We start from the raw sequence: 16,158 nt of genomic DNA, 5'->3' as shown, positions 1-16,158 counted from the left end.
CAAAACGAGCACTTCTAAGCACGGAGACTGATGGGCCTATGAGGCCATCAAAGAGTTCCAATCAGAGACAGCCTGACGCTTGATTGGGTTGCGAGGCCAGAAATAGAAGCGGCAACCAGGTTATCACCATCAGTCGTCGTCTCAGAAGCCGCGAGACAGCAAGAGACTCATACCGCAAGCGAGCTTACCCGGGAAATGGCTGCTGTGGACGAACGTTGCACGAGCTTTCTTCATTGCCCAAATCATCTGAACCGCTCTCTGAGATGGCACCGCAAATTGACAAGTTGCTGTCAGACCCATTCAGCTCCGGAGTCTCTGTGTATGAGGTGATTAAGCATGACCAGGCGCAGTAGTCAACTTGCCCGTTCACTGTTGATATCATGAGCCCGGCTCAGTTTTACTCCACGACCCTCAAACTCGGTGTCGCTTTCTCTGGGATCATACGACGCGTTTGACGTTCGGTCTGAAGCCAAATGTGGGCACAGATGCCATCTGTTTGGTCAAGATACCGCCGTCAGCGAATGATGACAGGATATCGGTAATGCAGGTTGGAACGGACGTGCAGGAATCTGAAATCAGCACCTTAAGGTATGTTGGAGAACACAGTGATGAGCAGAACATCGATTCAATTTGCTCGTTGTTAACGTTTTTACCAGTAAGCTGGAGTGTAAGGATGATGCGGTAATGAGACGGCAAGGAGTTGGTCAACAGCTAGGCCATCTCGTCTTCTCGACGCTCGCATTCGTCGAAGCTCGCCAAAGAAAGGGAGCGATGCTAGACAAAGGGACGAATGTCAGACAAGGGAGCGTTTGGGGCGAATAGGGTTAAAGGGGAGATGGGTTGTACTGATCAGGGACCTCCGCGTAGGTTATTTGGCAGAACCATAGGAATTGAAATCATTTCGTCGGATTTTGCACAGTCCTTGTAGAGTTGCCTGAAGGCAAACCCGGGCCAACCTGGCAACTGTGCCTGGAATCAGTCAACGACTGGCTTTGGTTCGATAGTTCGTTCTGCCCAAGGCCCCAAGAGCCTGAGTTTTGAGAAGGGACTCCGGAATGATCAAGAAGCCAGGGTGCGTCAAGGATCTTTCCATCGGCGAGCAGCGAAAACCTATTTACTTACCATTCAGAAAATAAAGGGGCGTAGGAATGGAAACCGGTTAGCCCCTCGAAGAGACGGCAGGAAACGGAGGCATCGTGATCCGCGCTGAGGCAAGGTGAAGAGGGATCTGAATGATGAGATCGATCGCCGCGGACCGATGTTCAGTTGGTCGGGGAAACATCAATGCCGGCCTACAAACGTTGCGGATTTCTCGCTAGCTCGGTGAGCGACAGGGCTGGAGATCGCAGGTATGTGACCTTGCCGTCGCGGACGTGAGAAGCGCGCTAGAGGTCGCGGAGGGCGAGTGGCCCAAACAGCTATCCCAAGTTTGATTTTGCCGTTGACCGGCAGCGTCTGCCCAGGTGTACCAAGGTTGTCACAGAAGAGGTCTGAGAGACGTGTTGCGCCTGCTGGTGGCATGTCAGAGCGGACGGGAGCCACATGTCATGTCAGCCACCGGGAGCAGGGCTAGCCCATCTACGGGTGACGAGGGTCAAGTGGCGGGCTGTCTACCATTTGGGCCATGTCGCCATGGCTGTGCCGAAGGAGAGGTGGCGCTGAATCTAGAACCGTCTTGGCAGAGAAAGGTCAAGACAGAATGAGGATGGGAGCGAACCATCCCGAGGGGCTAGGGGCTAAAGGGACGAAAGCGAGATACTATAACGGGCAGTTGCACCGTATTGATTTGGAAAGAAGTTCAAGCAATCGTTCCATGGCAAGGTAGCATAGGGCATGAAGTAGCCCGTGTATAGTTGTGAGAAAAAGTCAATAGGCTGAACTGACTGAAGACAAGATGCGCCAAGGGCGGGTTATGTTAAAGTTGCGGGATGACAGATTGGTTTAGCATTGTGCCTGCATTAGTCGTGGATGATGGAGTATGGTCGGGGAATAAGAGAGCCACCAGGAACAAGCACAGGCACGGGAAGGAAGCCGAAAACGAAGGTCAGAAAGAAAGCAATCAACCAACTTGGTTATGTAAAGTAGGACTGGCCCAAGCAGAGACAAGACTACTGCCATGCACAATTAAGCATATTTGTTTGATGACGCGGAGGAAACGTGTACGTTGTGCACACACTTACACTTACACTTTCATGTACTCCGTACACACTTGCATCAACATGCTTCTGCTACCTTACCTAAGTATGCAAGTATGCAGATAATTACACGTACATCCATGTGCAGGACTCTTGGAGAGCCTATCAAGATTCGAGAGGGTGTTAGTTGGCTGTCCGCTGCCTCGGATGCCACGAGCTTAAACAGTCCAAGCTTTGCCTCTAAATTTGGTTCCCGTTTCAAGCTTCAAGCAGGGGGCCTCGGTACGTTGCTATCCTTGATTCACCTACAACCCCTGCAACGCCCACGCCTGGCTGAGGTGATGAGATCTGCTGCCCCCCTACTCCGTACATAGTCTCCGAGGTATTCTTCCCGCCGTAATTCTCCGAACACAAACGCTCGCGTCAGTCTCAGGCCGGGCCTGCTTCTCCGTGTCTTTGCGAATCCTGCTTGTCTTACGTTCTTACTCGCAGAGTCACACTAGCTCCTAGCCACCACGTTGAAGAAACAACTGTATCCCTCGCACGGCCTGACGTGACTCGGACGCTCTTCCGCTCTCCTATGGTCACACGGCCACCTCAGGTCAGACTCATCGTTATGGGGAAGGGGGAGCACTGACAACCACACTGAGCTGTCTGTCATAACACACCACCCATCAGAAAGGGGAGCCACAGACAGAGAGCGTGTCTACATCACTTCTGGTTGACATACAGCCCTCCAAGCCCGCTAGAAAGCTTCCATTGCTGCAGGCCGCGTTCTACCGTTTGCTCCTCGCGTTAGTGCAGGCTACAACGGCGGGATCTTGAGTCGATCTCTCATGCATTGCTTCGCTCGTTGTTCATCACCACGCAGCAACCTCATCACCACAAGGTTTTCTGCTCACCATATACCCCTCCTTGATCCATAGAAACAGATAGTCGTACCATGGTGCCGACAGGCAAACCTTCTATTCGCACCACTCGGGTGCATATCGCGGACGCACATCGCGGGTGATCGCCCGCCGGAGGAACACGAACACTCCAAAATCGATGTCCTAGGCTGCAGCGGCATCAGCAGATCTCATCTTAGGCTTATTCGAACACCCCGAGACCGTGTCTCTCTAACTACCTACTTACCCCGGATGTGGAGAGGGCTACCAGCCTTGAGATGCATCCGGCGCCAGCTAATCAAGCGTAAAACCACAATCACCGCCAACCATGGCATGTCTTCCGTAACCAAAGAAAAGAACTTCTCCCCGTACACACGGCCAGGGCAACGGCCGCACTTCCTGACTCCCAAACGTGGACCAGCGTTTCCGAGCCTGGACTCGGAGACTCTTGAGGCCTGCTTCAGGGCTGAGGCGATACAAATCCTTACTACCAAGACTTTTAGCCAGGGAAAATAAACGGGTCCTCGAAGGCTTAGCGGACGGAGCTCAACGGTTGCGCATCGAGAGTCCCTGTGAACATCACGGTAGATACTCCATTCCGTAGCGGTAGGCCACAGAAGATCTCCCCTTCACCTCTGGCCTGGCGACTCCAGATCTTCCCTAGGTCCCAAGCATGCCAGTCCGATCACCGAAACCGTAAACTTCTTGGCTACCGTAAGAAGGCTGCATCAAGTTTCTGACTCTTGAACCAATCGGAACTCTGGTTGTCTCTTCTCGTGCGTCCCCTACACCTAAAACCTGACTTGCTGACTACAAGCTACGCGCGTGTTCCTGAGTTGGCAGAGTTCCATAGTCCCTGAGTTGCTGTGTTCTTCTCACATCGTCACTCAAATCAACTTCAAGGCACAGCACGGCCATTCGTCGCCAAGACCTCCACTGAAACAGATTCGCGAGCAAAGATTCGCCAAGCTTCATGCACCCGAGAACCTAACTTCACATCCCAATGATCCCACACATCGTCCCTCAATGTCTCTCCCCCTTGAGCCTCGAGCGTCGAGCTAGCAACCCGGCAGCACATCGACACATCCTCGCGCATCCTCCACATCGCGAGCCCCTCGCCGCATATCCAAACTGCACATCACTCAAATCATTCCGTCTCCTAAACACGCCGTACACCACCAAACACGCGCGCGCGCAGCAACTACCTTACCAAGGGCAACGAGGCGCAGTAGCCCCAACCCATCCAAGCCTAGCAGCACCCCCAGGATCTGTATGTGGGCGGGTGGATTCTCGGGACGCTTCCACGTCTCTCTTTCTGGAAGACGACTCCAGCAACGTAGATGCGATTTGCTCTGAGCTGCCTCTTGGCGATCCGTTTGTGATGCTTCAACTTCTAAACCCCAGCCTCCTTCGTATCGCATGTCCACGCTTACCGTCCAGTGACCCGCCTCCGACGTCGCGATGGTCTTGTCGTCCCAACTTCACCTGGTTGAATCACGGTGAAGGGTTTTCACAATTCCAATTTCCTCGCGTTCAGCTATGAAGTCAATCAAAGGACAGAATCCGAGGTTCACACGCCCCCAGCCAGCCCACTCACGCCCCTCCTCTTGTTTCCCTATGCTGCTCGAGCCGACGCGATACCGAGCCATGCTTGAGGTTGACTTCGACTGACGGCTTCAAGGTCCTAGCCATTGGGAACACACTGACACTGACGAAGGGTTGCAGGGTGCAAGGTCTGATCGGGGATGCAAGGTAGGCCGGCAAGGGCGAGTCTATGTCTCTCCTTGCCGCTAATGTACCTCTGTGTACGTATGAGCGCGCGTGTATGGGAGGAGGAGAAGGAGGTGAGGTTCAGCTGAGAACAGACCCTGGAACCTCATCGTCTACATGCTTGCTTGCCCACCCGCCTGGCCTTGCCTTGTCTCTGCCTGCACCGCACTGCTTCGTTGCTTTGCTTGCTACGACGGTGGTCCAGCATGGAACGATCTGATTCCGAACCTCCCACCCAAAATCCGTCCCATCTCAACCCAAGGAATTTGTCAAATTCGTCTCCCCTGACTATGATATGGAATGCCAAGCAAGTCCAGTCGAGACCTTCTATATAACAGTCCCGTCCACACCATCACGTCTAACCTTTTTTCCTACCTCATCACACAGCATCAACAAAGCAAGCCTTTCACTTCTTCACCCTTTCCACTTTCCTTACCTATCTCAGCCCCGGTGGCTCTTCACGAATAGGATCTCTTAATCTCTAAAACCAACTCCGATTCAACCTAGTTCCCTCAAGCTCGAATCTCTCATTCAAAATGCGCTCCCAATTGCTCCTCGTCGCCGCCCTGGCTGCTACCGTCTCTGCCCACGGCACGCTGATGTCCGTCGAGGGCGCCAACGGCGTCACCATGCCCGGTCTCACCAGTAAGCCTTCACCACTTTCCTGAGCAACATGGTTTGCTCTTCCACACACCTACACATGAATAACTAACTCACTCACCTTTCAGTCGCTGATGGAACCCCCCGTGACTGCTCCTCCAACGGCTGCGGCTCTCAGGCCGACACTGCCATCATCCGTGACCGCGAGATCGCCTCCGGTGAGGTTGGCCCTCTTGGCCGCACTCAGGGCAACGGCCCCGTTGACGCCTCCGTGATGGTCAACAACTTCATGGGTGGTGCTGCCGCCCCCAAGAACAACGGCGCCGCATCTGGCACTGGTGTCGAGGACAACATCCCCAACATGAAGCGCGCCGAGCTCTACGCTCGCCAGGGTCTCGCCGGCCTCTTCGGTGGCGGTGGCAAGAACAAGGGCAACAAGCAGAGCGGTCCCCCCGAGGCCCGCGTCGCCGCCACTGCCGGCATGGGTGCCTCCCAGGGCATGCCCACCGCCGCCGATGATGGCACCATTTCCATGACCTTCCGCCAGATCAACCAGGATGGCGCCGGTCCTATGACCGCCGATGTCGACGGCACCTCCGGCGGCACCAAGGAGGAGGCATTCCAGAGCGCCCAGGTCACCACTGACGTCCCGGGCCTCGGCGTCCAGGGTCTGTCCCTTGCCACCAACACCGACTTCCCCATCAAGGTCCAGATGCCCGCTGGCATGACCTGCGACGGCACGGTCGGCATGGCCTCCAACGTCTGCGTCGTACGTGTCCGCAACGGTGCTGGTGCCGGTCCCTTCGGTGGCTCTGCTGCCTTCACCCAGTCCGCCGCCGGCCGCAAGCGCGCCATTGCCTACCGTCTCAAGAAGCGCATGGAGCTCAACAACCGCGCATAAGCGACTCGTCCAGCGATTCTTTGATGAGGATCTTCTCGGTGTGTCAAACCTGGGAGTTTGGAGGACTCGATCGACGCTGCAGGAAGTCAGGGACTTCTGAGGCTTGGTGGATTCCAGACTTGGGTATAGAGCTTTTTGGAAACGGCCGTTCTTTATTTCCTACATACTACTTTTCTTATTAGGTCGTCATTTTTCCATAGGCAATTGACGCCGATCGGAGTTTGAAAAACCTCTTCTACACGCTCGCTGTGATGTGATCCTGTGTGATAATGTCAGCATAACAAACATCATAATTCGTCAACCTGACAGTCAGACCTCTTCACCGATACTTCCATCACCCGGCAAGGCAGATGCTTAAAGTCGAACAGACAAAATGACCCGAGGACACTAATCAGGCAACGCTTTGAGGCAATCACTGCCCTCGTCCGAAGCTGAATAGACTTCTGATGCACAGGCCATATCCCTTCTGCTCGGTCTTGCAATGACTTGACACCGGACTTGTGTCAGGCGGACAGGAAACTAAACACTTTTGACCAATAGCGGTGGAGGAAACGTTGTGGTTCTCTTGTGAATTTGATTTTGGCCTGGCCATTCGCATGCCTCTCTCGGCCATACATGTACTGAGAGAAAAAGAGATGGACGGGAGGTGTCTATTGCAAGAAACGAGATGATAGTCAACCATTCAACGAGTATTCTACCCACATGACGCCCTTCCCCAGGCCGAAGATCCAATCCTCGGCCGCCAGGTTCACTCCATCCCAACGCCGGATTTTGATGCTATGCCGCCAGACTGTCATGTATTATAGCGGTGCCTCTATGTCTAGGCTGCTGCCATTTAGAGTGTAACGATGCGAACAATTGCGCAGAAACTGTCTGCGTTGTTTACGGGTAGAGCATTGATGATACACCCAGATGTTATGCTTTTGCTGAATCATGAAAGTGCGCCCCTGTGGATGGAAGCTAAGGAGAAAATCACCATCGGCGACTTCGATGCCGGGTTAGTGAGAAGAACAAAAGAAAGAAAAAACGATAGCCATTGAAAAAAACTTACCTGTAAGCCGAATCAACTTTAGTGACGCGCTTACGCATCTTCATTCCATCCGGCTTGCCATCTCGGTCTCCCTTGGACTTGGGAGCAATGCCGAGGAGCTCGGCCTCTAGTGCAGATAGTTCCGATGCATCAGAACCAAAGGACGCTACAGATTGCCTGGAAGCTGGACGTGATTCATCATGGCTGCTGTGAGATCCACGGCGGCGGGAATGGCGAGAACGAGATCGGGACCGAGACGCCTGTCGACTATGTGGCCGACTGTCTGGTCGTGATGCTCCGCGATGAAGCATAGGTGGTGATGCCCCCCTTTCCTGGAAATTGTTGGTCGATGTCTGTCTGCGAACGTTCCGAGAGCTGTAGTATCCAGAATCCTGGAGTCCCGCGTCTTCAAATCGCCTTGATGGGCCGGCGTCTTGAGACTCGTCCAAGGACAAGAGGAGCGTCTGGCCTGGATCGGAATCAGTGCGTTCTGGTCTTTGGTGACGATAGCGATCCGTCGGTCTCGAATCCTCCCTAGATCTCCGATTGTGCGGTGAGGCGGCATTATAGCCGGGAAGCGAGTCAACCTTGTGCCTCTTGTGACGATGATCCGCCCATTCGCCACCTTCTGGGACGGCCCTGGCTCGAGGGTTCTTGTATGTTGAATCGTCCAAAGTCCGCTTTCGATTATTGACCAGACGGTATTCACGGTTCTCTGGAGTAGGAGGTTTCGGAGGGAGAGACGGAAAACCTGGAAGGCGACTGGACTTGAACGTGCTGGGCCTCTCTCGTGGCTCAGGGGGTTGTTGAGGAGCACTTCCCTCAGGGCACTTCCAGAATGCTGGATCGTACTGCAACGTGACGAAGAACTCGGTTTCTCGTATCGGCCGCGAAAATTCCATGAGGTTGCCTTCTGTTGCAAATCGAGACTGAATCCAAGTGGCGTTCCACGCCGGAGGCAACACAATATTATCGTGGTATTCCTCAGGCCCCGGTAACGGCTTAGCAATTGGGTCTGGCTGGTGGGTTTTCTCTAGTTCTTTGAAGATCATCTCTTCTTCCCAGTCCCAATCGTACTCTTCATCAGCTTCCTGTTCTGAAGCACTGTTGATGTTTACGCTTTTAGGTGTGTCGCTCGCGACTGATGGCGCCTCGACGGCCTTTGATACGGCTTCGAGCTGTGGCAGTGTTGGCACTGGTCTGGCTTTATTTTCCGACTTTGGTCTAGGCTGCGAAGGATCTCGTTTCGACTGATTGCCTTGTTTATTTCGGCGAGAACGATCTCGATTATTATGCCCTTGGCGATGTCGCCCATTTCGGTCTCTTGGCGGCTGGTTCCTCTGAGGAGGAATTGGCGGGAGCCCCGGTGGTGTAGCACGTGGAGGGCCAGGCAAAGGAGGCGGGTGACCATATCCTGGAGGTGGCGGCGCCCATGAGGGAGGGTAAGTATTCGGTGTTGGGGGCGGTTGAGACCCATAGTGCGGCTGAGGATAGCCTCCCGGAGGTGTGGAATTATATGAGGGCGGGTACTGGCCGCCTGAAGGTGGAGGACCGGAATGATATCCAGGCCCAGAAGAGTAAGATGGAGGAGGAGGAGGAGGGTAAGGAGCACTGCCAGCGTATTGTGGTGGTGGTTGATAAGGAGGAGGCGGCAGTCCAGACGGACCGGGAGGCGGAGGCGCGCCATACTGGCCAGATGGTGGATAATGGTATGGTGCAGGAGGAGCGGGAGGTGGTGGGTGGGCACCCGGGGGAGGCGGCGGCGGCGGGGAGTATTGGGGATAGCCGGGGTAGTTCCCTGTTGGCGGGGGAGGGTAGCCATTCGGAGGTGGAGGATATGAAGGATATGAAGGCAGGGGGCCGGGGTACGGAGGAGCATGGGGTTGACCCGGGGGCGGAGCGTAGCGAGTGACGATCGGATTGCCGCTTGGTGGGGCCGAGTACTTGGTCACAACAGCACCCGGCCGGCGTCCGCCGGGTTGATATTCACCACCCCGGCTATGATGATCATGGCCACTCGAAATATTTTTCCGGGACAGTCCACTTTGGTCGAGTCAGCCATGATTCAAACTTGAAGCAAGGGATAGTTGTTGTCACGTCCGACAAGACTCTGCATCACGAAACTTACGCGGGCTTCGCTCTGACAGGTTCCGGGCAAGCCACAGCCCAATGGCCAACGCCGCCACAATTGATGCAGCTTGGCTCTTTCATGGACGGCCCCATTCCTGGGGCGTGGTCGGCCATGGTTGATGATGGTCGTGTCTTGGCTCTTGGATCGACGTACAGCTTTGGCCCAAGCCCAAGCCCGAAAGGGGAGATCAATGAGGGTGTAGGGAGTGTTACCGTAACCAAGGTAACGAGAAACTGGATAGCATCTATGAGCTGGGAGTGGCCCGGTAAGAAAACAAGAAGTAGAGAAGGGTGAAAGTATTCGTATACTAGCAGCAGAAATGATTCGGATGAGGTTGCCAACACGAGCTGGATAAGAGAAGACTTGATATATCAGAAGGTGCTCGGCAAAGAAGGAGAAGGAGAGTCAGAGACGCAAACCTTGGTGTTCGGGCTGCGCTTACAGCAGGTGAAGGAGATGCTTGATAATGGGCGAACCCAGAACAGGTAGTGGCGGATATGAGATGGTCTCTTGATTTGACTGAGACACGAGATGGCAGGCAGTCTATTGATCAAGGTGACGATGCCTCGAAGCCTTCAAAGGTCTCTAGTGAATGCGCCTAGGCAGTCTGGAGTGGCGCATCGCCTGCTGATGGCCGAAGTATGGAGGGAAAGGTGAGATGGGCTGGTAATGAAAGCCGTAGTCCAACCTCCAAAGTGAGGGATTCTGATGGCGAGGCCCGAACCAGGCGACTATCGTGGGCTTTGTCTCATTCCAGAGAGGGCAACTGGGATGAGGTTGTGGGAAAGCGCGACGAAGTTGACCAAAGGACGGAGGTTGCGCGCCCAGGCTCAGGCGTAAAGTGGGGCAAATGCACCTGCCCAGTGAGGCACAGCTGAACACCCACGGCAACTCCTTCCGCGCAGAAGGCTGAAAGGGGCCGGAAATTCATCGGGCCGGATGGGGCATGCTTTCTTTTTTCGCAAGGCAGGCGCCTCAGGGCAGGACAGGACAGCAGGAGACACGGTCCAGCCAGGCTTAGACTCGAGAACATTGGGAAGAGGCAGTAAGTAGCTGACAGACAATGTAGCTTGATTTGCTGCATGTCGTACGGATGCATGCCTTGTGCCTTGAGGGAGGCAGACTTCGACGTGCAGCCTGCAGCATCAAAGAACACACTGCTGGTATGTCATGCATAAGTAGTGAAGCAAATAAGCACTGTCTTTGTGCATCCAGATCATCTGAGAAACTAGGATCTAGAGGGGCAATATCTGACTGCATGACAAATCTCATGGGACATCTGGGACTGGTTTTGTCTTCAAGTCTCGAGGTTGTCATGAGCCAGATGTTGAGGAGCTCGCATCTGCTGTCATTGGGCTAGATTGGCAGACTATGATGCTATGCCACGCTCAAGGGCAATTTGGAGCTGTTCGAGCGAGGCTTGAAAAGGTAGAGATCCGAATACCTCAACTGGGACCATCTAGATGCTGTTCCATCGCGCATACGGAGGCGCAGGGCATCTGAGTTCAACCAGGAGCAAGATGAAACGGTCAAGACAAAAAATGAAAGAAAGGCTAGGTATTCTAGATTCAAACGGAGACCAAGGTAGATAGACGGGCGCGACATCCAAGAAGACCAGCTGGCAGACCAGAGAGATATCGGTGCCTGAGAACTTGAGGGAAAACCAAGGTGAAGGGAGAGTGTGGCTGCTCTTCTATGACGATCCGGATATCAGGTGCTGTTTGAACCCTGGAGACGGTGAGGAATTGATCTGAACGGACGGGGTCGGCAGCCCAGCATCTCTCAGTGTGTGAATGATAGACGCGTCTGAAAACAACCAAGGAAATAAAGTATCGAACTACAGTCCACTGCCGGGGCTCGCAATAGCAACCAAGATTCTGTTGTCTCTCTGGAAATCGCAGACCCAAAGCTGCCGCTGGCGGGAAGAAGTGACAATGAACGGGGAAGCTCGTCGGGCCGGTGAAAATGGGACGAGTACCATCAGAATGGTAGTGCAGGTGATTTGTACAGACGCAACTGCGTGAGGTGAGGAAAAGAAAAGGGCGCACCCGGCATGACAAACCTGACGGGGGGGTGGGAAGGTGACTTTATATGAGCCCAGGGCAGCCGTTGATGGACGCGCCCCCCCCCCCCCCCCTGCTGACCTGGCAAGTCTGGGGCTTCCTTGGCCAGTAGTGGCCCTCCTGCCCATTAATCACCTTGCGCCGTGGTGCAGTCCCAGCGCTTCTGCGGCGTTTTTGCTAAGGTAGGGGCTTTGTAGCGAACAAGAACCCCCTAAATTATTGATGTGTACGTAGCGCCTTGAGCCTGCCGTGTCTGCCAACTGCCAGGTTTGAATGCGGGGCCATAGCATGTGACCAAGCCCAATCACATCCCATCTTCCATGTCATTCTGCCTTAGGTAAGCATGCGGTCAGGTACGTGAGCAGGTGAAGTGTCTGATGTTCGGATGGGATTTCTCAGCCGGGCCCGAGCTTGTCCCCCGGCTGCTTCCAATTTGAGATGGGCGTCGTCTGTCCATTGCAGCATGACGTCCCTCGCTGCCCGCCGTCAGAGCTACCACCCATACCATTCCAGAAAAGAATGTTCAACTGCGACTGAAGAATAAGGTCCCTTACCTTACCTTGCCTTAGGTAGCTTACCTCACCACGCTCTCTTTCCGAGGGCATCGCCACGGCTTCCCTTCGTTCTCTTCCTCTCTTGTGCCATGAGCGACTGGGTATCTTGAGCCACCAGTCCTTTTTGACGACTCAAAGCCCACCCAACACAGGCGTGCACTATTTACCCCCCCCCCCCCCCCCCCCCCTCCCCCCCCCCCTGCCCCTAGACGCCGGGGTCGGCTCACCCCCCCCCCTTTTTTCCCCCCCAAACCCCCCCCCCACCCGCCCGCCCCCTTTTCCCCCCCCCCCCCCCCCCCCTTCTCCCCCATCTTTCGTCGATTCAGCCTGCGCTTCAACTCGTCCACTTTGTCCATTCTGCCGCCGCGCGCTTCCAGCTCGCATGTAAAGACACGTCGTCCTCGATCATGTTACTACAACCACGAAGCTCCCCAATACACATCGCCCGCCTCTTGAGTAGAAGTGGTCTCCGACGACCTGCTTCTTGAACCGCCGACCTTTGCGACAACCCTTCGCTGTAGTCCTGCTACACCTTTTCCACCCCAAAATCAACTAGATACCACCGGCCTCACAGCTACTGTCGCATAACACTACGTGAAAGATGCCCGGGCTCCCAGGTAGGAATGGCTCTTGTCCCCCAGGTTGTGCAGTTTCCCTGACCACGATGTGCTGCTACAGCTTCCGTCGACCTCGACGAGTGCATCTCGCGCTTATATAAGAGGGAACTTCTCGCCGAATCCGTCATCGAGGCCATTTGCGCCAAAACGAAAGAGCTTCTGATGCGCGAGAGCAACGTCGTTCACGTTCGCGCCCCCGTCACCGTCGTCGGCGATATCCATGGTCAATTCTACGACCTGATCGAGATCTTCAAGATTGGTGGCTGGTGTCCAGACACCAACTACTTGTTTCTGGGTACGCTTTGGATCAAAAGTTGGTAATACAAAGCCTGACTGACTGGCTGCCCAACAGGAGACTACGTCGACCGCGGTATGTTCAGTGTCGAAACGATATCTTTGCTTGTGTGCTTGAAACTTCGTTACCCCAATCGCGTGCATTTGATTCGAGGCAACCATGAGTCTCGCGGCGTCACCCAGTCCTATGGCTTCTATACCGAATGTTCAAGAAAATACGGAAACGCCAACGTATGGCACTACTTTACCGACATGTTCGACTTTCTGACTTTGAGCGTGGTCATCAACGACAAGATCTTCTGCGTCCACGGCGGTAAGACAGCCTACATCTCTACGCGCGCGCCTACGCCGTTACCTACCCGTATCGACAGTTTGCTAATTTGTATGCTCCAGGCCTCTCCCCATCCATTCACTCCATCGACCAAATCGTAATCATCGACCGTTTCCGCGAGATTCCTCACGAAGGCCCCATGGCCGACCTAGTCTGGTCTGATCCCGATCCCGAGCGCGACGAGTTCTCTCTCAGTCCACGTGGAGCTGGCTATACCTTTGGCGCACAAGTGGTCAAGAAATTCTTGGCTGTAAACAATATGGACCACATTCTGAGAGCACACCAGCTATGCCAGGAGGGCTTCCAAGTTCTATACGACGATCGCTTGAGTACAGTATGGAGTGCGCCTAACTACTGCTACCGATGTGGAAATATGGCTAGTGTTCTGGAGGTCAGCGATACCGGCGAGAGGTTTTTCAACGTCTTTGCTGCAGCACCAGAGAATGACCAGCATAAAGACATGCAGCTGGGTGGTGGAGAGAAGCAGGCAGATGGCAACTCCCTTCCCGATTACTTTCTGTAACGCGGCTGGAGTCTGCATTCGATGCCTAGACGATATTAGAAGGGGATGATTTATACAAGAGCAAGAAAATGGTGTGTGGTCTGAGCCTCGATTCAGGTGCATCACCGAGCTGTCCTTATGAAAGGTCATTATCAGAATGGCGAGGTGGACGAGACCACCACAATTAGAGTACATTGAAAAGGTGTCACGTCTTACGCCTTACGCCACGGGACGATCCATAGACGAACATTTGATGAGGATCCAAAGGGATCTGTATTTTTTGTAGCTTGGGCACAAGAGATGATGGCCCAGCAGAACGAAAAAAGTATCTGCCATCTAAACCGTCCAATTTTTGTTTTGTTTTTTGTAATCGTGACTTCATGTGCAATAACCAGTGTATGAGGTTGAGAGCAAAATTTGTGTGAGTGTGTGTTGTTGTATAGCAAGAGAACAAAAAGGGAATTTCCATCGGCCTCGCCCATCACCCATGTTTCCTGCGTGTTGGCCGCGACCTAATTTGACCTTCTTGAATTCTCTTCGTGTTGGGAGTGAGCGAGTGAGATGTTGGTCCTGCATGCCTGCCTCGAGTTCCACCACGTATGTCCTCCTACCCGCGATCGAGTTCGATTCTGCCGATGCATGCGTTCTCCTTCTGGGAAAGGGATCGAACTCGGAAGACGAAGTTGTAAGACGAGAGAGACAGGACAGCTTTTCGGGTCGATGAGGATGAGGATGACAGGGCGAGAGTGCAATTCAACCATCGGGGCCTCGTCCACTCTACCAGTCCTTGGCGATGTCGAAAGACCACTCAAAGGTCAAGTGAGTCTTCTTGTCATCATCGACGAAGCTGGAGATGGCGTTGTAGTGACCTCTGGCGAGCATGCCGGAGGGAGCGTCCTCCTCTTGGACTGTGCAAAGGGTCAGTATTACCACATCAACCGACACTGATTCAGGCGCGAAACTTACAGCGCTTGGTGTAAGTGGTCTGCTTGTCGGTGTTGGGAGCGTAGCTGCCCTAGAGATAACGGTCAGCATCACTGTGATGAGATGAAAGTGAGGGGAGGGAAGACTTACCAGCATCTCAGAGTCCTTGCTGACCTTGATTCCCTTGCGCTTGACGACCTGGACGTACTGCAGACCGCTGAGAATCTCGTGCTGGACCTTGAACTTGGCAACCATGGTGAACTTGGCGCCCTCCTTGATCTTGAAGGGCTTGTCCTTGAGGGTCGCCTCAGAGCCAGGAGCAGCCAGGTCAATGGTGACGGGGTCGCGACCGGGAGACTCCATGGTCAGGGAGAGGATGATGCAGACACGGGGGTCGGAAGCGTCAGAGAGGTCCTTGCCGCCGCCAAGGCCGAGAGACTCCTTGTAGCGCTGGAGAGACTCATCGTTCTCGTCTGTGGTGCTGTTAGTCGGCCGGTCGTCTCTCATCTCGTATTGTTCCAGGTCCAAGGGCTCAAGAACAGCCAGACCATGTGCTGCGCTAACGACAAGGGGAGACATATAAAAGTCCCGAATCAGGTTCAGATCTTGGGTGAGCATGTTTTCTTGGAGGCGGGGTGAGTTAGGAGGATTGGGAGGAACAGGGTATGATAGAGCTCTTGCTCGGTGAAGGTGTCTCTCCTCCATCATCTTAAATGACTGAGGACGCGATCCCGAGGGAGTCGAGAGAGGAACAGGGGGAACCTCAATGGAGTTCCGGTTGGCGAGGGCGTTATTACGGTTGCGCCTCTGCATCATGCGACGCATACCCTTATATAACGCCTCCATGGTAATGAGAGGGTATTACATGTAAGGTGTCTGTGGTATTGATATCGTAGTGATAATAAGGAGAAAGTGAAAATTGAGATTGGTGATGGCAACGGTGATGGGGATCATGAAAAAGGTGGTTGAAAGACAGCAAGGGTGAAGGTGAGGGTGAGTGAAGTGCGAGAGTGAGTGTGAGAATGGGTGTGGGCGTGGGTGAGGAAGGTGCAAGCAGCTGGGTGCCTTCCCTCTCCTGCTGGCTCTTTGGTGAACTGTGCCATGAGATGGATGTCGAGCATGCCACCTCCTGTCACCGAGGTGAGTGCAGAGATGAGAGAGGCTCACATCTTGCACACACCGATCCCAAGGCAAGGTGAAGAAAGGTGTGAGGGGCATTTCTGAAGGGACCCAGCTGGAGCTGTCTCGCCCCCAAACAGCAGCACCCAGAACGGAAAGAAACCAAATGGGGATCAAGAATCAATACAGAGTCAAAGACTTACCCATCTTCTGGTACTCAGCCAGACTCTGCTTGGGCTGGGAGAGCTTGTAGCCCTGAGTCTCCTCGGGCATGGTGTCCTCTTGCTCGTGGGAAGCCAT

At 54.1% G+C, this 16,158-nt stretch overlaps 5 protein-coding genes across 5 annotated transcripts; 2 read left to right on the top strand and 3 right to left on the bottom strand.

The window, feature by feature from the left end:
- Positions 1–3,014: 3,014 nt before the first annotated feature.
- CLUP02_18326 (uncharacterized protein) lies at positions 3,015–4,714 on the bottom strand (the record flags this gene model as incomplete). The annotated part of the gene is made up of 9 exons (XM_049297228.1): positions 3,015–3,187; positions 3,270–3,509; positions 3,564–3,592; positions 3,656–3,682; positions 3,736–3,839; positions 3,902–3,958; positions 4,020–4,153; positions 4,233–4,501; positions 4,620–4,714. 9 exons carry the CDS (start codon positions 4,712–4,714, stop codon positions 3,015–3,017), a joined length of 1,128 nt encoding a protein of 375 aa, XP_049138452.1.
- Positions 4,715–4,847: 133 nt separating this feature from the next.
- CLUP02_18325 (cell surface protein) lies at positions 4,848–6,293 on the top strand (the record flags this gene model as incomplete). Its single annotated transcript, XM_049297227.1, has 5 exons — positions 4,848–4,991; positions 5,055–5,103; positions 5,180–5,242; positions 5,300–5,437; positions 5,521–6,293. 5 exons carry the CDS (start codon positions 4,848–4,850, stop codon positions 6,291–6,293), a joined length of 1,167 nt encoding a protein of 388 aa, XP_049138451.1.
- A 674-nt stretch (positions 6,294–6,967) lies between these two features.
- CLUP02_18324 (zinc knuckle) lies at positions 6,968–9,567 on the bottom strand (the record flags this gene model as incomplete). The annotated part of the gene is made up of 3 exons (XM_049297226.1): positions 6,968–7,070; positions 7,345–9,321; positions 9,452–9,567. The coding sequence occupies 3 exons, from the start codon at positions 9,565–9,567 to the stop codon at positions 6,968–6,970; spliced, it is 2,196 nt and encodes a 731-aa protein (XP_049138450.1).
- Positions 9,568–12,672: 3,105 nt separating this feature from the next.
- Positions 12,673–13,836, top strand: CLUP02_18323 (calcineurin-like phosphoesterase; the record flags this gene model as incomplete). The annotated part of the gene is made up of 4 exons (XM_049297225.1): positions 12,673–12,688; positions 12,750–12,983; positions 13,041–13,295; positions 13,376–13,836. 4 exons carry the CDS (start codon positions 12,673–12,675, stop codon positions 13,834–13,836), a joined length of 966 nt encoding a protein of 321 aa, XP_049138449.1.
- A 756-nt stretch (positions 13,837–14,592) lies between these two features.
- Positions 14,593–16,158, bottom strand: CLUP02_18322 (RHO protein GDP dissociation inhibitor; the record flags this gene model as incomplete). The annotated part of the gene is made up of 4 exons (XM_049297224.1): positions 14,593–14,723; positions 14,782–14,830; positions 14,890–15,362; positions 16,062–16,158. 4 exons carry the CDS (start codon positions 16,156–16,158, stop codon positions 14,593–14,595), a joined length of 750 nt encoding a protein of 249 aa, XP_049138448.1.

This window comes from Colletotrichum lupini, chromosome 10 (genome assembly GCF_023278565.1).
Source record: "Colletotrichum lupini chromosome 10, complete sequence".
In the NCBI taxonomy this organism is placed as follows: Eukaryota; Fungi; Ascomycota; class Sordariomycetes; order Glomerellales; family Glomerellaceae; genus Colletotrichum; species Colletotrichum lupini.
The sequence above is the reverse complement of the archived record's forward strand: the minus strand, read 5'-3'. Positions and strand labels throughout refer to the sequence as shown.